The 26,159-nt window shown below is 40.9% G+C and overlaps 2 protein-coding genes across 9 annotated transcripts in view; one reads left to right on the top strand and one right to left on the bottom strand.

Annotated features, from left to right (window-relative positions):
• Positions 1-19,281, bottom strand: part of LOC123389914 (28S ribosomal protein S31, mitochondrial-like) — a 50,558-nt gene extending 31,277 nt beyond the window's left edge. The window contains exons 1-5 of one of the 8 annotated variants that reach the window (XM_045072802.1): positions 19,070-19,281; positions 17,503-17,661; positions 16,062-16,141; positions 12,187-12,258; positions 10,252-10,395 (exon numbers count right to left, since the gene is read on the bottom strand). In XM_045072802.1, coding sequence (XP_044928737.1) covers positions 10,252-10,395; positions 12,187-12,258; positions 16,062-16,141; positions 17,503-17,661; positions 19,070-19,185 — 571 coding nt within the window. In that variant the 5' untranslated portion in view covers positions 19,186-19,281. The other 7 variants (XM_045072804.1, XM_045072805.1, XM_045072808.1 and 4 more) reach the window with 7 other exon arrangements.
• LOC123389915 (mitochondrial ornithine transporter 1-like) overlaps positions 1-26,159 on the top strand; it is a 280,730-nt gene that overhangs the window by 208,888 nt on the left and 45,683 nt on the right. The window lies entirely within an intron of this gene.

Genomic DNA, 26,159 nt, shown 5'->3' with positions numbered 1-26,159 from the left:
TAGTAGAGAGAGCATGACATTTTGTTAATCTTAAATTTTAAAAATAAGAAATACAGAAGAATATTATTAAACTGTTGAGGCTTCAAATTCTAATGCCACTCTCTTAAAGTATTCTCAAGTTCCAAACTGTATACTGAGGGGAGTGATCAAAGTGAGAAAGTTTCCACAGTTCTTTTCCTGTTTTTCATTCCAATAACAATTGCCTCAAGGAGCTGGAAATGAGATACCTCCCTTTCCCATCCTGAAGCATCAATAATATGTACAGGTATATATGGAAACTTGTCACATTTATCTCCCTAACCTGGCCAAAACATGTTTTTGTTTTTCTTTTTGTAAAAATTAAACTTGCTCAAAACCCAGGTCAAATTTAAGATAAATTTCTTTGGAGTTTGGACATTCAAGATTTTGATGAACTGAAGCGGTTTTGTTTTTTGGGGGTTTTTTTTGTGTTTTTTTGAAGATTTTATTTATTTATTTATTTGACAGAGATCACAAGTAGGCAGAGAGGCAGGCAGAGAGAGAGGAGGAAGCAGGCTCCCTGCTGAGCAGAGAGCCCGACAAGGGGCTGGATCCCAGGACCCCGGGATCATGACCTGAGCCGAAGGCAGAGGCTTTAACCCACTGAGCCACCCAGGTGCCCCCAAGTGTTTTATTTTTGATGACAATGTACACTAACCCTTACTTTCCTGTTATCCTATTTGGTGGTTCCAAGAAAATCCTCACTAACAGTTTAAGATTTAAGATCCTTGCAGTACAGTAAAACCCTCTAATAATATTGTTGTAGGAACAGAGATGATGATGGTTGATGATGCTTTACTTGTATAACCGCACTTGATTTTCGGAAGAATCACCTGAATTCAGAAGAAGAATAAATTTTATTTTTATTCCCATCACTTTATAGACAGGGGAAGTAAGGCTTAGGGAGATTAAGCATACAACTCACTCAAAACTTGAACCCCTAACCACTGTCTCACCTAAATAAAGTCACATGTTCGGGCATCTGGGTGGCTCAGTTGGTTAAGAGTCTGCCTTCCATTCTGGTCATGATCCCAGAATCCTGGGATCAAGCCCTGTATCAGGCTCCCTGCTCAGAAGATAATCTGCTTTTCCTTCTACTCCTCACTCCATACATGCGCGCTCGCTCGCTCTCTCTCTCATATATAAATAAATAAAATCTTTAAAAAGTCACGTTATTCTACCTCAATATTATGCTTTAGAACCATATTTTTAATTATGATGACTCAGAACACCCACATTTCATCAAATAAGGAAATTGTCCCTTAATACCACATACTGCATTCTGCTTATTTCTTTCTTTTAAAATTCTGTGTTCATACAGAGGGGACATGAAGTAACATTTATTTACATGTGTTATACAATAAGAACTGTGCTGAGCAACTCAAATAACTCTGCCTTAGTTCTTACATTCTTCCAATGAGGTACCTTTAATTTTCCAGATGAGGAAACTGATCTGTTTTTTTAACCTCAGGAGGTTAAATTGTTTTCTCAAAGGCAAATGCCTAATCACTGAGACAGCTAGATCTGTACTCTGGTTTGCACAACTGAAAAGTCCTTGTGCTTTTTTGTCACCCTTCCCTGATACCTACCAGAGTATGGGAAGCATAATACTTTTTCTTTTTAACTTTTTTTCAAAAGATTTTATTTATTTATCTACTTGAGAAAGAGCAAGAGTGAGCGGACTACAAGCAGGGAGAGCAGCAGGGGCAGAGGCAGAGGGAGAAGCAGGCTCCCTGCTGATCAGGGAGCCTGACGTGGGTCTTGATCCCAGGACCCTGGGATCATGACCTAAGCTGAAGGCAGATGTTTTACCGACTGTGTCACCCAGGTGCCCCTGGAAAGAATAATACCTTGAGAAATATACATTTTATATACACCAGCTGAAACACAGCAACATAGCATCCTTTATGACTGCATATTCCATACAAATCCACAAAATATTCAGAATTTCTTAAAGGTTTTATCATTCTTCAAAAAGTTTTCCTATACAAAGTAATAATTTATGAAGATATAAGACAAAATATTTCTGAAACTTAAGCTTCCATTCCACTTCTTAATCCAAACAAATGAAAGATTATAAAAAAATAAATTGTTACAATGACAGCATACTACTACAAAGGTTAAAATATGGACTACATTTTCCTAAGACTTACCGTGATGTTTACAATTCCTAGCTAACAGTATCATAAAAGTAAGTTAATCTCTTCTTCTTTTTTTTAAATCTTTTTTATTTATTTTCAGCATAACAGTATTCATTATTTTTGTACCACACCCAGTGCTCCATGCAATCCGTGTCCGGCGAGTCCCGGTCCACGGCGCCCGTAACGACCTGGGCACGGGGACGGCGCGAGCCCCGGCCCAAGACGTCCGTAACGACCTGGGCGCGTGGACGGCGCGCGGGCCGCGGACCCCAGAAGCCCGCCGGCTGCCCGGGAAGGTCGCGCCGCCCCGCCGCGTAGGCCCGCTCGCGCGCCGCTCCCTCCCGCCGCCCCCGGAGCGGCGGTTGTGGGGCTGCGCTCACCGCCAGGACAGTTGGCCGCGCGTGCTGCTCGGGCTCCGCCGCCGGCTCGCCGCTCTGCCTCCGCCGCCCGGGCAGCCGCTTAATACCCACGTCCGCCGCGGGCCGGCCCTCCGCCCCGCACTCCCGTGGGGGAGCGCAAAGGGCGGCGGCCTCTGGGGCTCGGAGCACCCGTGCGGCGGGGGGCTGGCAGCGCGGGGCTGGCGCGGGGAAGCGGAAGTCCGCGGCTTAGGCGGCGCACTCGGCCCCGCGCAGGCCATGGAACCCCCGGCCCGCGCGCCCGCGAGCTGGAGGACCCGGAGGACAGGGAGCCCGGGCCCCCGGAGTTGCTTCCCTTTGTCCAGTTTCCCGGAGGACTCCTGAGAGGCTGGACCCCAGCTGGAACGCAGGGCGGAGGTTGGTGGTGCTGGGAGGACCCGCTGAAGTCTTATGTAAGTTATGGCACATATGGGGGGGGGGGGGGAAGAACTAGCAAAAGATCTAAATAATTCTAAAGCAAGCTAAGGAAGGAAATAATAAAGATAACATCCAACATCAATAAGAATAGAAAAATAGAGAAAAATCAACAAAACCAATACTAGTTCCTATCAAAATCTCAGTAAAGTTTTGCCAACAAATTTATTCTAAAACTTATATGGAAAGGCATAAGTCTGAGAACAATCTTGAAAGAGAAGAATAAAATGGGAGCAATAATGCTAAGATTTACTGAAATAGCTACAATAATCAAAAGTGTGGTATTGGGACAGACACACAGATTGATGGGACAAAAGGGACGGCCCAGAAATAGACCCTGTTATGGACTGAATCCTATCTCCTCAAAATTGATAGGTTGAGGTCCTAATCCCCGATGTGACTATATTTAGAGACAGGACCTTTCAGGAGGTAGTTAAGGTTAAATGAAGTTTTAACAGTGGATCCCTGATCCCTCCTTTAGCGGCTTGATCTCACAACCCTGAGATCGTGACCTGAGCTGCAATCAAAAGTCGGATGCTTAACCGACTGAGCCACCCAGGTGCCTCAATGCAACGAAAGATTTAAAAGGTCTAGAATGTATTAAATATAAACAACAACAACCTCCCAAAGCTCTATAGTAAGAAAACCAAACAATCCAATTAGAGAATGGGCAAAAAAGAAGAACAGACATTTCACTGAAAAAGATAAATAAATGGCAAACACACACAAGAAAAATGTGGTCAACCTCTCGACCCATTAGGGAAATGCAGATTAAAACCACAATGAGCTATCAATACACATCTATCAGAATGTAAACGTATCTAAAAGAAAAATAGCGACAACATCAAATGCTGGTGAGAATGAGAAGCCTGATGGTTCACATATTGCTGGTGAGAATATAAAATGGCACAGCCACTCTAGGAAACAGTTTGGAAGCTTCTTTAAAAAAAAAAAAATTAAACACGCAGGGGATCCCTGGGTGGCTCAGTTGGTTAAGTGTCTGACTTCAGTTCAGGTCTTCTCAGGGCCCTGGGATGAAGCAGTGTGTCAGGCTCCTCCCAAGCCCTGGGCAGGGAGTCTCCTTCTCCCTTTCTCTCTTCCTCTGTCCTTCCCCTGGCTCATGCTGCACTCTCACTTTCTCTCTCTCTCAAATGAACAAATAAGTAAAATCTTCAAAAAGCAAAAACAAAACAAAACAAAACAAAAAAAAACACACACACAAAACTAAACATGTAGGGCGCCCCGCTGGCTCAGTTGGTAGAGCATGTGATCTTGATCTTGGGGTTGTGAGTTTGAGCCCCATGTTGGATGTAGATATTATAAATAAAAAAAGTTAAGAAAATAAAAAAGAAAAGAAAAACTAAACATGCAGCTACCATATGATGAAACAATTTCACTCCTGGGTATTTACCCCAAGGAAACAGAAATCTATATTCATACAAAACTCTGTACAAAAATATTTATAGTACCTTTATTCATAATAGCCCCAAACTGGTAACAACCCAGATGTCTTTTACCAGGTGAATGGTTAAACAAACTATAGGGCACATTCAAATCACGGACTACTACTCAATTAAAAAACAAACAAAAAACCTCAACCAACCAAACAACAAAAAACAAGGCACAAACATAGTGATACATAGAACAATTGGCTAAATTTCCAGGTAATTAATCAGGCTGAGTGAAAAACAGTTAATTCCCAAAGGTTACACACTCTATGATTCTATTTGTATATATTTCTTATGACAAAATTACAAAAATAGTGAACAAATTTAGTGATTGCCAGGGATCCAGGACTAAGAAGGGGAGGCAGTGGAAGGTAAGCAGGTGTGGCTTAGAAGGGCTCTAAGAGGGCTCTGAGATGATGGAACCATGTATCTTGACCGTGGTGTTGGTGTCCTGAGTCTACACATGTGATAAAATTGCACAGAACTAAATACACATGTATGAAGGAATACTTGTAAAGCTGGTTGACATCTGTACACGGTTGGAGAATTCTATCAATGCCAATTGCTTGGCTGTACTATGGTTCGGTTTTGCATGAAGTTAACTATTGGGAGAAAATGGGTAGAGGCTATCTAGGATATTTATTATCTCTTCAGTGGCAGGTGAATCTACAATTATATCAATATAAAAGGCTTAAAAGCTTTCTACTCACGGTGCCTGGGTGGCTCAGTGGGTTAAGCCACTGCCTTCAGCTCAGGTCATGATCTCAGGGTACTGGGATCGAGTCCCGCATCGGGCTCTCTGCTCAGCAGGGAGCCTGCTTCCTCCTCTCTCTAACTCTGCCTGCCTCTCTGCCTACTTGTGATCTCTGTCAAATAAATAAATAAAATCTTTAATAAAAAAAAAAAGCTTTCTACTCACATGGAGTTAGTTTATATTTACTGAAAGAGATTTTAAAAATTTTATTTGGATACTTAAAGATCTATACATTATTTTATTTTTAATTTATTTATTTTTAAAGATTTTATTTATTTATTGGACACAGAGAGAGAGATCACAAGCAGACAGAGAGGCAGGCAGAGAGAGAGGGGGAAGCAGGCTCCCCACTAAGCAGAAAGCCCGGCGCAGGGCTTGATCCCAGGACCCAGATTATGACCTGAGCTGAAGGCAGAGAGGCATAACCCACTGAGTCACCCAGGTGCCCCTATACATTATTTTTATTAAAATTGAAGTAAATAAAAAATAAATCAAGGTGGTAGAGAGATAAATGGCCACATATCGTATCACTCTCATGCTTCTAGACATTCCCCTTGAATGATTTTGTCATTCTTTGCATAAATGGAGTCCGTTTCTCAAACCCTTGAATTCAGGGTTGGCAAGTGACCTGCTTTGGTCAACTGGATATTACTCAACACAGTGCAAACACAGGCTTGCAAAGTACCTACACATCAATCCTTGCTTTTCCTTGCTGTTATGAACTCTACTACAGTCGTGTGAAGAAGTCCAAGTTAGTCTTTGAGATGATGCGTGACAGATAACGCGGTTATCTCTACCTCCCCTGACAAGAGCCGGCACTCACAACCAGACATGTGAGACAGGCCGCTCTAGAGGGAACTACCCGCAGCTAAGTTGCCAGAACTAGCCAGAAAACCCATAAATTCAGGAGCAGTTGTAAGTTAGTTGTTGTTTTACTAATTTTGGTGGTAGCATGTTATGTACCAAAAACTGATACATTTCCAAACTTATAGTTTAACATTTTTTTGGTGGCATATATATGGCTAAAGAATATTCAAGAGCAAGACTCTGTTAACTGTGTACTAGTAAAAACATGATTAAATTTAAAGTCAAAGTTAAGGCTAAAATAAAAATGCTTTTATCATCACTCCAATATATAATAACTACTACAAAATCTAAGTGGGAATAATGCCATCTAACTGCTCTTACGAATCTCTATGCTAGCAAAACGAAATAGAAGGGACAGTTCTTAAAAATAACAACAACAACCTGGAAAAAAGCTACTTCAAAGTGGAAAATAATTTATATGTTTTATGTGGTAAAACAACATGCTGCAATTTTTTATATAAATGAAAAACACAACACTGGAAAGTAAAGCTGTCAACACAGGAAACGTCATTTTGTCATTTTCAGTATTATGTTCAGAAACTGGCATGGCCCACCCCTAAAAATAAAACACTTTTCCCTCAAAGCATCTAAGTAAATCTTCATGAAGCTAACTATTAGTAGAGAGAGCATGACATTTTATTAATCTTAAATTTTAAAAATAAGAAATACAGAAGAATATTATTAAACTGTTGAGGCTTCAAATTCTAATGCCACTCTCTTAAAGTATTCTCAAGTTCCAAACTGTATACTGAGGGGAGTGATCAAAGTGAGAAAGTTTCCACAGTTCTTTTCCTGTTTTTCATTCCAATAACAATTGCCTCAAGGAGCTGGAAATGAGATACCTCCCTTTCCCATCCTGAAGCATCAATAATATGTATAGGTATATATGGAAACTTGTCACATTTATCTCCCTAACCTGGCCAAAACATGTTTTTGTTTTTCTTTTTGTAAAAATTAAACTTGCTCAAAACCCAGGTCAAATTTAAGATAAATTTCTTTGGAGTTTGGACATTCAAGATTTTGATGAACTGAAGCGGTTTTGTTTTTTTGGGTTTTTTTTTTTGTGTTTTTTTGAAGATTTTATTTATTTATTTGACAGAGATCACAAGTAGGCAGAGAGGCAGGCAGAGAGAGAGGAGGAAGCAGGCTCCCTGCTGAGCAGAGAGCCCAACAAGGGGCTGGATCCGAGGACCCCGGGATCATGACCTGAGCTGAAGGCAGAGGCTTTAACCCACTGAGCCACCCAGGTGCCCCCAAGTGTTTTATTTTTGATGACAATGTACACTAACCCTTACTTTCCTGTTATCCTATTTGGTGGTTCCAAGAAAATCCTCACTAACAGTTTAAGATTTAAGATCCTTGCAGTACAGTAAAACCCTCTAATAATATTGTTGTAGGAACAGAGATGCTGATGGTTGATGATGCTTTACTTGTATAACCTCACTTGATTTTCGGAAGAATCACCTGAATTCAGAAGAAGAATAAATTTTATTTTTATTCCCATCATTTTATAGACAGGGGAAGTAAGGCTTAGGGAGATTAAGCATACAACTCACTCAAAACTTGAACCCCTAACTACTGTCTCACCTAAATAAAGTCACATGTTCGGGCACCTGGGTAGCTCAGTTGGTTAAGAGTCTGCCTTCCACTCTGGTCATGATCCCAGAATCCTGGGATCAAGCCCCAAATCAGACTCCCTGCTCAGAAGATAATCTGCTTCTCCTTCTGCCCCTCACTCCATTCATGCGTACTCTCTCTTTCTCTCTCTCTCATAAATAAATAAATAAAATCTTAAAAGAAAAAACTCATGTTATTCTACTTCAATATTGTGTTTCAGAACCATATTTTTAATTATGGTGAGTCAGAACATGCATGTTTCATCAAATAAGAAATTTTTCCCTTAATACCACATACTGCATTCTGCTAATTTTTTTCTTTTAAAATTCTGTGTTCATACAGAGGGGACATGAACTAACATTTATTTACATGTATTATACAATAAGAACTGTGCTGAGCAACTCAAATAACTTTGCCTTAGTTCTTACATTCTTCCAATGAGGTACCTTTAATTTTCCAGATGAGGAAACTGATCTGGTTTTTTAACCTCAGGAGGTTAAATTGTTTTCTCAAAGGCAAATGAATAATCACTGAGACAGCTAGATCTGTACTCTTGTTTACACAACTGAAAAGTCCTTGGGCTTTTTTGTCACCCTTCCCTGATACCTACCAGAGTATGGGAAGCATAATACTTTTTTTTTTACTTTTTTTCAAAAGATTTTATTTATTTATCTACTTGAGAAAGAACAAGAGTGAGCGACTACAAGCAGGGAGAGCAGCAGGGGCAGAGGCACAGGGAGAATCAGGCTCCCTGCTGATCAGGGAGCCTGACGTGGGTCTTGATCCCAGGACCCTGGGATCGTGACCTGAGCTGAAGGCAGATGTTTAACCGAGTGAGTCACCCAGGTGCCCCTGGAAAGAATAATACCTTGAGAAATATACATTTTATATATACCAGGTGAAACACAGCAACATAGCATCCTTTATGACTGCATATACCATACAAATCCACAAAATATTCAGAATTTCTTAAAGGTTTTATCAGTCTTCAAAAAGTTTTCCTACACAAAGTAATAATTTATGAAGATATAAGACAAAATATTTCTGATACTTAAGCTTCCATTCCACTTATTAATCCGAACAAATGAAAGATTATAAAAAAATAAAATGTTACAATGACAGCATACTACTTACTACAAAGGTTAAAATATGGACTCCCATTTTCCTAAGACTTACCGCGATGTTTACAATTCCTAGCTAACAGTATCATAAAAGTAAGTTAATCTCTTCTTCTTTTTTTTAAATCTTTTTTATTTATTTTCAGCATAACAGTATTCATTATTTTTGTACCACACCCAGTGCTCCATGCAATCCGTGCCCTTTCTAATACCCACCTCCTGGTTCCCCCAACCTCCCACCACCCCCCCGCCACGTCAAACCCCTCAGATTGTTTTTCAGAGACTATGGACTCTGAAAAACAAAACTGAATCTCTTCTAATAGATAATACACCTAAAAAAAAAAAAAAGCATAAGAAATAAATTGCATAGTAATACTGTTTTCCTCTTGAGTGACGGAGACGTAATATCTAGAGAATAATCTTCAGGAAAGTAGATAACATAGCGTCTAGCAGTTCGAAGAACCTAGGTATGGAGCCAGAGTTCCAAAAAGTCTTGAAGTCTTCTAACATTTTTGCTTTGAGTAGCATTTAAGCACAAGAACCTTACATCTCATTAGTGCAATAGTTTTATGAGTAAAAGATAACCAGCATAAAACTTAAGAGTTGTAATGTCCTCTAAAACCAAAATATCATCTCATACACAAGATTTAATGTATGAGAAGATTTTCCAGGTTATCTCCTGTTTAGCACTTAGGAAACTGTCATCATTTGTAGTCAACACCTTCATGTCACAGAAAAATTCATGACATGGGGCACCTGGATGGCTAGGTCAATGGGCATCTGCCTTTGGCTCAGGTCATGATCCCAGGGTCCTGGGTTCAAGCCCCACAGCGGGCTCCCTGCTTGGCAGGAAACCTGCTTCTCCCTCTCCCACTCCCCCTGCTTATGCTCCCTCTCTCACTGTGTCTCTGTCAAATAAATAAAATCTTAAAAAAAAAGAAAGAAAAGAAAAGAAATTCATGATACAATTCTAACGTATGGTTTTACTTGCTTTTAAAATTTTTATTATTTTTTTAAAGCAGACTCCATGCCCAGCGCAGAGTCCAACACAGGGCTTAAGACCTGAGCTGAGATCAAGAGTTGGACGTTTAAGGGTGCCTGGGTGGCTCAGTCGGGTAAGTGTCTGCCTTTGGCGCAGGTCATGATCCCAGGGTCCTGGGATCGAGCCCCACATCGGGCTCTCTGCTTGGCAGGGAGCCTGCTTCCTCCTCTCTCTCTGCCTGTCACTGCCTACTTGTGATCTCTATCTGTCGAATAAATAAATAAAATCTTAAAAAAAAAAGACCAGAATTAAGTGAAATTCTAACTTAAAAAAAAAACACTGTCAAATTTCTTTTCAGACACCACAGAAATATTTATACAGTTTTGAAATTCATGTAAATATCTAGACTCTATGGCTGAACACCAACCAGACTTAATCTCCATACGGAATTTTATAAACCTCTGAAATTAACTTACCGGCTTCATTGTCAATTGGAAACTCCCACAGCTTCCCCTCTTTGGTCCACTGGATCATCTCTGCAAAACCATTCTGAAGGGGCTGTTCATTTACCATGGCCAACTGCTTCGCAAATTCCACGTCCCAAAGTGAAGGTGCTGTCTCTATAATAACATTTCAAAATAATCACAAGTCAATGTATATATCTTTATTTTTTAAAATGATATAATCAACTCTAAATTAGTAATACATTTCAGGCCCTGAGGATTAAAATAAACAGTATATAATGAAAGGTCACTCACTGAGAGCTAAAGCTAAAGGAAGATGACAAAAATTCTACAGCGACAATTCCTGCAAGCCTTAGCATTTACTACACTGCTGGGCAAGCAAGCCCTAAAATCTCACCATCACCTCTACTGGAAAGAAAAAGGAATGTGTATTTTCTTTAAGAATGTTTTCATGAATGTGAGTAATTTTTTTTTAAAGATTTATTTATTTATTTTAGGGGTCCCTGGGTGGCTCAGTTGGTTAAGCATCTGCCTTCAGCTCGGGTCAGGATCCCAGGATTCTGAGATCAAGCCCTACATTGGGCTCTCTGCTCAGTGGGGAGCCTGCTTCCCCCTCTCCCACTCCCCCTGCTTGTGTTCCCTCTCTCACTGTGTCTCTCTCTCTGTCAAATAAATAAATAAAATCTTTGGAAAAAAAATATTTATTTATTTGAGAGAGAAGGAGAGGGAGAGGCCACGTGTGCAAGAGAAGGAAGGGGGCAGGAACAGAATCTTAAGCTCTCCCTGAGCACAGAGCCCACCAACCACGGCTGGATCTCACGGCCCTAAGAACATGACCTGAGCCAAAATCAAGAGTTGGATGCTTAAATGACTGAGCCACCAAGGTGTCCCATGAATGTATTTTTTACATAACATGTGACTTTAATATTTAAAGTCTAGCCTCTTTATCTTTATTTTTAGTCTGTCAAGATAAGTCACAATATACTACTATTAATGACCAAAGAAATTAAATTAACATAATAATGATACTACTAAAGGATGAGGAGCTCTGACTCTGCTAATGCTTTTTATGCATTAGTTCATCTCATCCTCACAACCAACTCTATGAGTAAATTCATATAAGGTTAGCTTATGACCACCATCATATAACATTTCAATTATTTATTTGCTTTGGAAATTGAAGACATCTTTCAAGAATGAATCCTATTTCCACCAGTCACTGCTGGTGGGAATGTAAAATGGTACAACCTCTTTGAAAAATAGTTTGGCAGTTTCTTAAAAAGTTAAAAATACACTTAGCATATAATTTCACTCCTAGATATTTACCCAAAACAAAACTATGTCTACACACAGACTTTTATGTGACAGTTCATGAATGACCACACCTAGGCTTAATTAGCCACATTTACAGAATAATCATAACAGGGGCGCCTGGGTGGCTCAGTGGGTTAAACCTCTGCCTTCGGCTCAGGTCATGATCCCAGGGTCCTGGGATCGAGCACCGGATGGGGCTCTCTGCTTGGCAGGGAGCCTGCTTCCACCCTCTCACTCTGCCTTCCTCTCTGCCTACTTGTGATCTCTGTCAAATAAATAAATAAAATCTTTAAAAAAAAAGAATAATCATAACAGCAAAATAATTATCAGTCACATTTTATAGATTTATTCAATAGGCAATGATCAGCCCATGTCTTTTCTGTGATCACAATCATCACCACCATCATCACTGTCATTGCTAACGGCTGCAACTATATCCTGAATGTCAACTGTGGTTTTGGCACTGTGCCTGACACTTGAATTACATTACTTCATTTAATCCTTGCGAGGTAGGCATTAGCCCTATTTTATAGATGGAGAACGGGAAACTCAGAGAAGTTAGTATGACAGAATCTGAATTTGAATAATCCACAACTATCAAATACCAAAATTCCTTCCATTACGCTATATTACCTCTCAGTTCTAAATTACTGCAGGGTAAGTAGAAAGGTCTATGACTACATCCTTTGCAGCAGTGGAACGAACCTGGAGGGAAGCAAAATGTGGGAATCATGGGACAAAAGAACTCGTTCATTCTGTCAATAATTACTGAATGCCAACTATACATCAGGCATTACTTTAAGTGGGAGAGAGACAGCAGTGAATAAAAACCGAATTGAAGTTTGTACGCGGTTGATATTATACTTAACTGGGAACAAAAGACATTCTTTAGACTCGATCAAGTATAACTTATTAAAACAGTACCTTCATTGAATTTTTAAAAAATTTTACTTACTTATTCTTACTTAATCTAGAGAGAGAGAGAACAGGGGGAGGAACAGAAGGAGAGAGACAAGCAAACCCCCTGCAACTTGGGACACATCAGGCTCCATCCCACAACCTTGAAATCATGACCTGAGCTGAAACCAAGAGTGGGATGCTTAAATGTTAAATGTTAAATAAATTTACCTTATGAGCATACAATCATTTTATATTTTTTATAGAACACATAAAACTGCAGTGCTTCCTTGCCAGCTAATTTAAAAAATAGGATTTCTGATTTTAAAAAGCAAGCTGACTCCTTCAAGAATCCAAGTGCCTCTGCTGGCTGTTCATTAGGTGGACAACTGCAGCTGCCCTGACAATAAATGCCCTTTTAAAAAATTTCTTTTCAGCATAACAGAATTGTTTACGCACCACACCCAGTGCTCCATGCAATACATGCCCTCCATACCAGCCACCACCTGGCTCCCCCAACCTCCTACCTCCCACCCCTTCAAAACCCTAAGATTGTTTTTCAGAGTCCATAGTCTCTCATGGTTCACCTCCCCTTCCAATTTACCCCAACTCCCTTCTCCTGTCTAACTCCCCATGTCCTCCATGCTATTTGTTATGCTCCACAAATAAGTGAAACCATATGGTAATTGACTCTCTCTGCTTGATTTATTTCACTCAGCATAATCTCTTCCAGTCCCGTCCATGTTGCTACAAAAGTTGGGTATTCGTCCTTTCTGATGGAGGCATAATACTCCATAGTGTATATGGACCACATCTTCCTTATCCATTCATCCACTGAAGGGCATCTTGGTTCTTTCCACAGTTTGGCGACCATGGCCACTGCTGCTATAAACATTGGCGTACAGATGGCCCTTCTTTTCACTACATCTGTATCTTTGGGGTAAATATCCAGGAGTGCAATGGCAGGGTCATAGGGAAGCTCTATTTTTAATTTCTGGAGGAATCTCCACACTGTTCTCTAAAGTGGCTGCATCAACTTGCATTCCCACTAACAGTGCAAGAGGGTTCCCCTCTCTCCACATCCTCTCCCAACAAACGTTGTTTCCTGTCTTGCTAATTTTGGCCATTCAAACTGGTATAAGGTGGTATCTCAATGTGGTTTGAATTTCAATCTCCCTGATGGCTAGTGATGATGAACATTTTTTCATGTGTCTGATAGCCATTTGTATGTCTTCATTGGAGAAGTGTCTGTTCATATCTTCTGCCCATTTTTTTTTATATGATTGTCTGTTTTGTGTGTGTTGAGTTTGAGAAGTTCTTTATAGATCCTGGATATCAACCTTTTGTCTGTACTGTCATTTGCCAATATCTTCTCCCATTCCGTAGGTTGCCTCTTTATTTTGTTGACTGTTTCCTTTGCTGTGCAGAAGCTTTTGATCTTGAGGAAGCCCCAAAAGGTTATTTTTGCTTTTGTTTCCTTTGCCTTTGGAAACATATCTTCAAAGAAGTTGCTGTGGCTGATATCGAAGAGGTTACTGCCTATGTTCTCCTCTAGGATTCTAATCCATGATGAGCACATATACCACGGAGACCATGTTGAGGTCTTTTATCCATTTTGAGTTTATCTTTGTGTACAGTGTAAGAGAATGGTCGAGTTTCATTCTTCTATATATAGCTGTCCAATTTTCCCAGCACCATTTATTGAAGAGACTGTCTTTTTTCCATAGTATATTTTTTTCCTAATAAATATCCTTTTTGATGCAAGTGTAACAGCTGCCACATCAACAGGGAAGAGGTGATCTACTCTCCATGACCACACATTTTATTGTGCTTTTTTCAAGTAGCTTGTTAGAATCCTCTAAGTGTGTGTGTGTGTGTGTGTGCATTTCCTATCGACCCCCCCTTTTTTTTAAAGATTTTATTTATTTGTCAGAGATCACAAATAGGTGGAGAAGCAGGCAGAGAGAGAGGGAAGCAGGCTCCCCGCTGAGCAGAGAGCCCCAATGTGGGGCTCAATCCCAGGACCCTGAGATCATGGCCTGAGTGGAAGGCAGAGGCTTAACCCAATGAGCCACCCAGGCACCCCCCCCCTTTTTATTAAGGGAATCTCAACAACCAATATGGGCCTTAAACCCATAACCCCAAGATCCAGTTACATGCTCTGAGAACTAAGCCAGCCAGATGCCCCTTGTACTTCCTGTCCATCATATAAGACAGAAAGCAGTTTTCGCGTTAAGGGCAGGCAAGCTGTTCTCTCAGTTTCTCCTTTAGTTTAAAAGAACAAACACTGATTGAATTAACTCCTTTCCTCTATGGATTGATATTTCATAGCTCAATTTGTTAAAAAAAAAAGCATTTATTTAAAAAATTTTTTTTAAAGCATTTATGATTTAAGGTAGTTAATTCCTACGATTCGTCAGCCACTGGCTAGGTGTTGCTGGGTATAGAAAAATCAGTGAAACCCAGCCCCTATATCTAGCAGTTTACTGAATAGTGGGAAAAATCAGATGTTTATATAAGTAACTATAATAGATTAAATGAGCCATTGGAGGCAGGCCACGGAACTTAAATATCAATTACAAAATTATCAAGCCCAAAAGCTAACTTATAATCTTTGGAAATGAAAGCCACTTGTAAGCTGAAGACCGTTTGTATTGAGCTTCCTGTTTATCTGAATTTATCAGTAAACCACACAATGTCAAGCAAGAGGACACTCTTACATCTCTTTTAATTAGACTTAAATGGTGATTATGAAAGATTTGACCTCTTACCCAAAGGGATAAGTACATGGAACAAGGATGGTGTGTTTAAAAAAAAAAAAAAAAAAAAAAAAAAACACGACCACCACAAATCTGCTAAATATATTTCCTGACTGCTCTTCTTCCCAGCTCCTAAACAATCACTAAGTCAAATCATTAAATTCTACAAATGCTATCTACCTTTTTTTTTAATATTGTATTTATTTATTTGAGACTAAGGCAGAGGCTCAATGACTGAACCACCCAGGGTCCCCCTCTGCACCCCTATCTCCTCTTCTAGATAGCAAGCTGCCTCAGGACAGAAACCATAGTTTATCTTTTCTAATAGCATAGTTGCAAATAGAGGGTGACAGTTAATGTTCTAACCCAAATCAGTAGCCAACTGCTAGCTCTGGATTCAAGAAGGTGGTAGTACTTACCTCCCACTATCTCACAGAATGCAGCATTTCAAGGCAGGAATCTGGCCAAGATTAGCAATGGCAACAATTACATTCATAAGCAGGATCCAGGCCAATGACAGGACGGATTATTAAAATACCTCACATTTGGGGCGCCTGGGTGGCTCAGTGGGTTAAGCCGCTGCCTTCGGCTCAGGTCATGATCTCAGGGTCCTGGGATCTAGTCCCGCATTGGGCTCTCTGCTCAGCAGGGGGCCTGCTTCCCTTCCTCTCTCTCTCTGATCTCTTCCCTTCCTTTCTCCTACTGTGATCTCTCTCTGTCAAATAAATAAAAATAAAAAATCTTAAAAAAAAAAAAAAAAAAAATACCTCACATTGAGCAATCAAAACATTAAGGACTTTTTTTTTAAAGATGGAATGCTTCTACACCTGAGAAATCATGTTCTTAACAAACCTGTTTCAGGTGCCTCTTTGGTAACTGCCTTAAGGTCAAAAATATTAAGTCTCTTCCTTTTGAGCATATTTTTCCTAAGACTGAAAAAGAAAAAACAATTTAACTTAATATTTTTACAATGGTCAACAAAAAATTGAGAAAACTATTCTATTATTAACATTTTTAAAGATTTTATTTATTTATTTGACAGAGAGAGAGACACAAAAAACAGAAGCAGGGGGAATGGGAGAGGGAGAAGCAGGCTTCCCTTCCCGCCAAGCAGGGAGCCCAATGTGGGGCTCAATCCCAGGGCCCTGGGATCATGACCTGAGCCAAAGCAGATGCTCAATGATTGAGCCACCCAGGCTCCCTTAAGAAAACTATTTTATATGAAATACTCCATGTAGAAATTAAAAATAATTCCACTGGGGTGCCTGGGTGGCTTAGGTCATGAATCCAGGGTCCCAGAATGAGCTCTGCAGCAGGCTCCCTGCTCAGCGGGAAGCCTGCTTCTCCCCTCCCACATCCCCTGCCTGTGTTTCCTCTCTCAATGTGCCTCTCTCTGTCAAATAAATAAATAAATAAAATCCCAAAAAATAAATAAATGAATGAATGAACGGATAACTAAAAACTGGAACAAGTACACTTGAATTTTTGCATCATGATACAATAAAGCAGTTTAAGTAGTTTAATTTCCAAAATAACTAAAAAGATTAATTTTCCATAATTTTATGTGATCCATTTCATATTAAGGTTTTAGAAAACTCAACATTAGAAAGCTATTAAAATATGCTAAATTAAAAGTTGTTAAAGTCAACAGTTCTCTTAGTTTAAGGGCAGAAAATACTGCATGTTTAATTATAAACTATAATTATAAAAGATGGCACAGATAAATCAAAACATTCCCACTTATAAAGCAATCATTCTGTAATTTTAACATAATGATTAACTTTACCTAACATTTAAAATTAACTATTAAAATTAATGTCAGAGAGTTAATAGGTAACTTTTCCTTGTATATTTTAATCAACTGCTTTATGCATCAATTCACATTCATACTTGAATCAGTTTATTGGGAGATTAAAAACCGGTTCAAAACTGGATAATCAGTTTTAATATAATTTTTGAATTCTTGGGGCACGTGGGTGGCTCAGTCAGTTAAGTGTCTGCCTTTGGCTCAGGTCATGATCTCAGGATCCTGGGATTGAGTCCCCAACTTTGGGCTCCCTGCTCAGTGAGGAGCCTGCTTTTCTATCTCAAATAATAAATAAATAAAATAAATCTTTAAAATTTTTAAAGACTGCAATCTTACTTGTCAGTTTAAAAAAAAATTTCTAATATTTCACCTATGAGAAATATTTAACGTATAAATTTATATACTGTGCACCTTACTCACCAGTCACATGAAAAGAATCTATTTGGAATAACCAGCATTACCGACAGAACTATTTGATTCACTAACCTAACTTTAGTTCTTTCTCCATCTTTCTGTGCCTTTGAGACTTCCTCATGCTGCTGCAGTTGCCTGAGCAGCTCTGACTTGGTTGTCTGCTTATCAAAACGGAGAAAATCTGCAACAGTAGATGCTGCTGCTTCCAACTCAGGACTCACGGACTTGGTTCTAACAAAGAAAATGAAAAACAAGGGGGAAAAAAAGGCATTACCTATTATGCCATTAGTTTAGTGGAAAGTAAAATGATTCTTTTCCAGATAAAACTTTTTTTGTCATTCAAAAAATCCATTTCAGACAAAAATCAATAATTTTTTAAATATTTGGCTTTTTTAAAGGAGGCACCACACCCAGCCTGGGGATCAAACTCAGGACCCTGAGAGTCAAGATCAAGAGTCACATGCTCAATCCACAGAGCCACCCAGTGCCCTAGGTATTGCTTTTTTGTTTTTAAGATTTTCTTGATTTATTTGACAGAAAGATACAGCAAGAGACGGAACACAGTCGGGAGTACTGGGAGAGGGAGAAGCAGGCTTCACACCAAGCAAGGAGCCCGATGAAGGGCTGGATCCCAGGACACTCAGATCAGGACCTGAGGGCAGACACCCAACAACTGAGTCACCCAGGTGCCCCAGTATTGGTTTTATATAAACTTTAAAATGTCAAAAGTTGAAGGTAATGGATACTTGTTGAAGCACAATAGTAACTCAAAACAACACATTAAAGTAATATATTAAAGTATAAATTAAGCACAATACTAACTCAGAACATATTCAGTTAAATATGTATTTTATATATATATTTATGTAATGGGTAAAGGAGAGGGGTGGGGAAAAAAAGAGTGGCGGTTATAGTTCACTGGATTTTTAGATGCCAATTTATTTCAGAAACTATATATATTGCAAGCCAATATTAAAGTAGCTAAATCTCTCCACATATCATGATAGATCCATCGGATGGAATAGTACTCAGCTCATGCTATTCACATGAAGGAAACAATGAAAAGTTGGATTAAAAAACAAAGGGATGCTCTGTAATACTCCTTTTATACAACTTCTGGAACACGACTGGAATTAATAAAGCATTCCGCGCTGCCCACACCATCTCAGCTTCACTCCGCTAAACTGGAATTGCATGCTTGGTGAACAAGCTTCGTGGTGGCAGAACGTCGGGGTTTAACGCCAGTATCGGTGCAGTGGGAGTACTTTAAATGACGAATCAAAGAAAAAATGGAGGCAGGAATGAGACCGTTATAGTCTCGGGAAGTTAAAAAAAAAAAAAAAAAAAAAAAGGAGTGGGTGAGACAACTTTGCTTCTGGAGCCCGGACTGAATGGGGGGAGGCGTGGCGGAGCGCTCGGGACAGGGGCCAACCTTGTACCCCGAGCTCTGTTTCTCACCCCGTTATGACCCTGGGCAAGTCATGTTAGCTTTCTGGGATTTCCCGTTCCTCAGCTTTAAAGCGACGGCCTCTGAGATCCCGCGGGCGGGAACATCCACCCCAGGAAGCGGAGAAGGACCACTGAACGCCCCGGAGGTCGCCTTGACACCCGCAGGGCCAACAGCGCCCCAATGCGGTACCTGACCGTTCCGTGCGGAGCACCGAGTAGCACAATCGCAGCCTCTGAGCCTCCAGAGCATAAAGGGAAGCGGGAGAGAGGGCGCAGAGGTAGGATCGCCGAGACCCTCGGAAACATCGCCAAGACACAAACGCAACTGGGAGCTCAAACGATCAGGCCGTCCCTCTGCCAAACACGTCCCCCGCTCTCTCTTTCCGTTCCGCCGCCTGGTGCGTTCCTTCCCTTCACGTTCCGGTGGGCAACAGGGGCCTGTAACTGAGTTCCGGCCTCGTCCGGGGCCCGGCCCCGTCAGTGGCGTCCAGGCGTTTCTAGTGGCCTAGGTGGAGTGGATGCCTGAGTTCAGCTAAGATGCGCCGGTTCGGGCATCAGGACCAGCGCGGGAGAGGAAGAGAGTGGAGGAAGCGATCTAGTGTGCAATACTACTTTGAGGGGCGGGGAAGAGGCGGAGAACTGACCCCACTGGGCGCTGTCTGGGGGAGAAGGTGCACAGTGTTCATCACATTCTCAGAATGGCCCCTGGCCACAAGGTTAAAAAAGAAAAATTACCCTGGAACATAGAAATTGGTATTTCTTTTCAGTCTCTGTTCTTGATGTAGCGTCAAAACATGAGACGTGTATGTTTCTTCGCCCGCCCTCCACCCCAAAATTGTTTCAGAGAGAAAAATGAGCAAGAGAAAGGCGTGGCTTCGTCCTGCCCTTGAGGAAGGCCACGAAGGCTGCACGAGGGGGTCAGACCTCGGCGTGCACGAGCGGAATCCCCGGCAGAAGGCCGGCTGGTAGGTCACGCGCGAACCTCTGGACTGCACTTGCATGGTGGCCGCCGGAGGCTGACGTCAATTTTCCCTACCGTTTCAAGAGGGACTCAAGATTGGTGGCGAGTGTTTCGTAAACGGAAATACAGAAAAGCGTAGGAGTCATAAACATATTGAGCAAAATGTGCCTCGTGAATTAGTAAGGACTGAAATTTACCCTAGCTCAACTTTCTTCCTTTCTTCTTCTTTTTTAAATTCTTAAATAAATTTTTGTAAGATTGATTGATTGATTTTAGAAAGACTGAAAGAGAGTACGGAGCAGGGAAAGGGGCAGAAGGAGATGATGTCTAAGCTGATTCCTGCTGAGTGCACAGCCAGAGGTGGGCCTCCATCCCAGGACCTTTGAGATCGGGACCTGCATCGAAACCAAGAGTCCAACGCTCAAAAGACTGAGCCACTCAGGCGGCGCAGACTCTCAACTACTGCTTTCCGAAAGAGGTCTTTAATGATTACCCTAGTTAAAATAGCCTCCTGCACCACCCAGTCCCAGTCTCTGGCAGGGATCCCTGTTGTCTACCAATCCCCATATGCCTCTTCCTCTGGAGTTTTCCCTCTTTGTGGCTACAGAAGAAACATTTCCCAGTCTTCCTTGCAGACAGGTACCTCTACATTTATCAACAGAATGTGAATAGAAGTGATGTACCCATAAAAAAAATGGGCACAAATTCCCCTAAAACTTTTCCTCTTTCCTCCTAGTTGGAATACAGACAAGATTATAGGAGCTGAAGCAGCAAGGAGATGGAGAGATGAAGGCTTTCAGAGATAAAGGTGAGAGCCACCCTACCTCTGTCCCTTGCTGCCTCCTCCAGACTCTCACAGAGGAAGGGGGGAGGGGAACCCTTCCTTCTTGTTTAAATATATTTCTCAGTTTCTCTGTGACAGGTAGTCTAGATTGTATCTTAACTAAGGTACCCTCTATGCCAAAACCTTGTTTCATCTTCTACAGAGTACCACCAATGGAAATTTATCTCAAATTTATGTGCTTTTGTTATCTCACTCTGATAGAATGTGTGTTCCGTGAGGGAATGGACTTTGTCCTATTCACTGCTGCAGTTCTAGTTCCTAGAACCGTGCCTGTCATATGATAGATGCTCAAAAGTATTTGGGGGAATACATTAATTATTTCCAAGTACAAAATAGGTGCAGAGAGTTTAGGAAATTTGCCCAACTTCTTGCCGCTAATCAATGGCAGAGCTAGATTCAAACTCAAAACCACTTAACTCTGATATTCTTGTTCATCTTGGAATACCGAGATTCTAGCAAGAACCTAGGAGATTTTGGTGCAGGTGGTCTTCAGACAGAATTTTGAGATAAACTACAATCACAGTGTGGCTTACTTAGCTATTTATAACTCTACATTCACTTAGGATACACATAAATACAAAGTGTTATAATTGGTGTACTATTAAAAGTGATGATCAGACTATTACTTCTGATGAACGTCAAAGTCCTAATGCTCAGCAAACAGAGCCAGACGTAAGAGGCCATACACTGTATGATTCTGCTTCCATAATAGTGTGAAGAAGACACAGCTAAAGGGAAGAAATCAGATCAAAAGTTACCAGGAAGTGGGGATGGAAGGAGGGGATTGGGTACAGCAGAACATGAGGGAACTTTTTATACTTATTGAAATACTCAGGGCGTCTGGGTGGCTCAGTGGGCTAAGCCTCTGCCTTCGACTCAGGTCATGGTCTTAAGGTCCTGGGATTATGCCCCACATCGGGCTCTTTGCTTAGTGGGGAGCCTGCTTCCCCCCCTCTCTCTGCCTGCCTCTCTGCCTGCCTCTCTGCCTGCTTGTGATTTCTGTATGTCAAATAAATAAATAAAATCTTAAAAAAAACTTGCTGAAAAAAAACTATATCTTGATTCTGGTGGGGGTCATGGCCTTTCACACTTACCAAAACTCAAGACTTGTACACCTAAAATGTGTGATTTTTACTGTATGTAAATGATATATCTCAGCAAAACTGATTTGAACAGAAAAGTTAATTAAAATAGTTAGAAATCTGCAATTATAAAATTGGTCACAAATTAAACCACAGGAGAAATTTAATATATCCTAAGAAAAAGAAAAGAAAAAACCTGTCCTTTGAAAAAATACAATTTGTGCAATGGTTGAAAGCAATCATTTATAAAAGCAATAAAAATGTAGCCTGAAAGTAGAAAATGTTTTTCCTCCTTCTTCTATTCTGCCATGGACTCACTAATCATTTTCTTCTTAGTGCCCCCTGAAATGCACTTTCTAGAACAATGTGCCTTTGGCAAGAGGCAGCCAATCAACTGAAATAGGTCCTGATATACATCAGGGACTTTGTCCTAAATGTCTCATGAAATTCTACACTAATTAACTCGACAAGCTTTCCATGAGTGGAAAAGGCAAAAATTATTCTATATTCCAGTTACCGATTGCTGTAACACACCACCCCAATACTTAATGGCTTAAAACAACAATTTATTCTCTCTCACAGTTCTGTGGTTCACTGGGTCGGGTTGGGCAGTTCCCCCTTGGGGTTAGTCATGAGGCTACAGTCAGTTTGCAGCTAGTCTGGATTGGATGTCTCGGATGTTAATCTCATTCACATATTTAATGGCACAGCTGGGATGGCTGGAAGACACGGGGCCTGGCCGAGTAATATTCTCTCTTTCTTGCTTCCTCTCTCTCCATGTGGCCTCTGAAGGGTAGCAAAATATGCCACCTTAAAATATATCACTGGGTCATAAAGATCATTTTGACCTGTGGACATTTAAGATGCAAATACAAGTGGAGGTCTCCGCCCTCCCCCTATTTGCCTAAACGCAGGACATAAACTTTTGAAGGTGTTCCCTCTCCCTTCTCTACCAGGAAAGACAAGTTAAGCACTGGCTACCGCTCTAGGAATGTCAGCCCAGAAATGGCACTAGAGAAATCCACATAAATAACTTTACTAACTATCCCTTAGTTTACATTAGATCCCCCACCATATATTTGCCTTTTTACGATTTGCTGCCCTAGAAACTGAAAATCCTTTGCCCTGCTCTTGTCACTTCCCTGAAAACTCACCACTGTTTTCTTAAGATGCTATAAAAGCCCCAATTCTAACCACCTCTTTGAATCACTCATCTCTGAGTGCTCTCAGACAGAGAGATATGTCTGTGCGGCATATGCATTAATGAACTTCTATTTGTTTTTCTCTTGTTAAACTGTCTTCTGTTAGTCTAATTTACAGGGTCCCAGCCATTGAACCTAAGATGGGTAGAAGGAAAAGAGATCTTTCTCCTCCCCTGAACCTCTCTACCTGGCTAGCTTGGGCTTCCTTACAACGTAACATCTTAGAGCATTTGAGTTTTTTACATAGAGACCAACTTACCATATAGCCTTACATACAGCGAGCAATCCATGAAGCCCAGAATAACACTGCACAGCTTTCTAGGACCAGCACTGGAAATCACATAGTATCACTGCAGTGGTATTCCACTGGTAAAAATAAGCCATGAGGCCAGCCCAGATTCTAAGGAAAGGAACTGTACCTCCCCGGGACCCTAGGAGGAGCGGCTCGTAGGGCCCACCTTTGGAGACTTGCTCCCATCTCTCAGCAAACTTTTAACTACGTCCATTCACTGTACCAGCCACTCTGCTGTCTTGTTTTGTCTTTTTTTCTTTTTTAAATATCCAACTATTTTGATAATTGTTTAAGAACTCATTTCAGTTTATATAAAATATTACAAAGAAGTATCACATACATTATTTAATTTGGTCATTGTGATACTAATAGAGGAAGCCAGGACAAGGATTTTTTTTTTAAGATTTTATTTATTTATTTGAGAGAGAGAGCATGCAGAGGGAGAGGGAGAAGCAAACTCTCCGCTGAGTGGCGAGCCCGGTGCAGGGCTCCATCCCAGGATCAGGACTTGAGCCCAGGGTAGACGCCCCACTAGCTGAGCCACCCAGGTGCCCCAGAGCAAGGATTTTTATCCCCGTTGTACCAACAAGAAAATGAGGCTCAGAGAAGTTCACGGAGTCACCGGAAGTCACGTGACTAGTAAGTGCCAGCCCACAGCCTGCTGACTCCCAACCAGGGCTTTTCAATGGCTCTCATGCCGGCTCAATGGCATGTTTGTGTTTCACTGGCATCATTCCAGCCTGAATGTCAAAGTTCACTTGACAGTGTCCAAGTGCTGGTGTCGGCAAAACCATGCCTCTGAGGTTAGGGTGGTAAGACAAATTAAGGAAAAGCAAACAAAGTTTTAGGGAACTGCCCACTGGAGAGATTTTAATGAGCCTGTGTTTCAGATGAAGATTATAGATATTGATTGTACTATTTTTTTTAAAAAAAGGGCTTCTTCAAACTGATTTGATTTTGTTTATAAAATATGAGATAACCCTTCTGAATAAAGTAGCAATAAATCGGGGGGGGGGTCCCTGGGTGGCTCTGTTAGGTAAGTGTCTGCCTTCAGCTCAGGTCATGATCTCAATATCCTGCGATCACCACTCCACACCACCCTGCATCTCCCTTTGCCCCTCCCCTCCCATTTGTGCTGTCTCTCACTCTCTCTCTCTCTCTTTTTTTCTCTCGGACTCTCAAATAAATAAATAAAAATTTTAAAAAGAAAAGTAGCAATAAATTTGCCATCATGCAATAACGTTAGAGATGATGCCAAGGTAACTTTTTTTTTTTTTTTTTTTGACAGGGAGAAAGACAGCAAGAGAGGGAACACAGCAGGGGGAGTGGGAGAGGGAGAAGCAGGTCTCCCACAGAACAGGGAGCCCGATGCAGGGCTCGATTCCAGGATCCTGGGGTCAAGACCTGAGCTGAAGGCAGATGCTTAATGACTGAGCCACCCAGGTGCCCCTGATGCCAAGGTGTCCTAAAATAATACATAGACAAGTCATGAATGTTCAAAGGATCACTGAAGAAAATATTAAGGTCTCAAATATTTTTATTTATTTATTATTTATCTAGAGAGCAGCAGGAGGGGCAGAAGGAGAAGGAGAAGAATCCCCACTGAACCAGAAGCCAGACACGGGGCTTGAACCCAGGACCCTGAGATCATGATCTGAGCCAAAATCAACAGTCAGACACTTAATGGACTGAATCACCAAGGTGCCCCAGGTTTCAAATATTTATACTGATGCTTCAAATATGTTTCAAATATTTATACTAATTGTTTAGCATTACTTCACAATGCCAAGCAGATGTCGAAGTCAATAAAAAAAGGGAGGATTTGCTGATGTATGTTAGAGAGTTAACTTCATGGAGCTCCTTACCTCCTTAACACCTGGAGACAAACTGACATTGGGTCCAATACTATAAGCAGACAAAACTCTTTGAAGTTTTCCATGTGACATAGACCACCCACAAAGTTCACATAATTAAAGAAAAATAAACTCTAACATGTGTTTTTATACTATTTATATTTTAATCGAAAGCAAAGAAATGAAATCGAAATCGAAAAAGAAATCGAAAGCAAAGAAATGAAAAATTAAACAATCACACTAAAACTTCGTAGCTCAGGGGGCACCTGGCTGGCTCAGTTGGTAGAGCACACAACTCCTAATCTCAGGGTTGCAAGTTCAAGCCCATGTTAGGTGTTGAGATTACTTAAAAATAAAATCTTAAACAACAGCAACAACATGGGGCGCCTGGGTGGCTCAGTCATTAGGTGTCTGCCTTCAGCTCAGGTTGTGATCCCAGGGTCCTGGGAACGAGCCCCGCTTCAGGCTCCCTGCTCAGCAGGAAGCCTGTGTCTCCCTCTCCCACTCTCCCTGCTTGTGTTCCCTCTCTTGGTGTATGTCTCTCTGTCTAATAAATAAGTAAAATCTTTAAAAACAACAATAACAACACCTCTACAGAAGGTGCAATAGACACAGTAGAATGTGGTTGTTCTGGGATGTATATAGTGAAGGACCAGGCTCTGCCCAAGAAACTTTGGTCAAGTTTTCTTACCCTCTTTGGGTCTCAGATGCCTTATCTGTGGAAAGGGAATAGTAATGGTACCTACCTTCAAGGTGGCTATGAGGATTAAGTGGGTTAAGACGTGTATAACTGCTTAGAACAGTGCCTAGCACACAATAAACACTATAGAAGAGTTTGCTACTTTAACATTGAAAGACGAATGGTAATATCCTTTGAAACTTTAAAAATTACAGAAGTTGTAAGGAAGACAACTTTGTTTTTGTAATGAAACTTGTATGTTTAAATAATCGTAGACATACAGAAAAGTTGCAAAAGTTGTACAAATATTTCCCGGACTACCCAAATGTTATCATTTTATCACATTTGTTTTTATCACTTTCATTTT

Source organism: Mustela putorius, unplaced genomic scaffold (genome assembly GCF_011764305.1).
Source record: "Mustela putorius furo isolate JIRA1106 unplaced genomic scaffold, ASM1176430v1.1 tig00004191_pilon_pilon_pilon, whole genome shotgun sequence".
NCBI lineage: Eukaryota > Metazoa > Chordata > Mammalia > Carnivora > Mustelidae > Mustela > Mustela putorius.
Note: the sequence above shows the minus strand (reverse complement) of the source record. Positions and strands in the feature narration are given on the sequence as shown.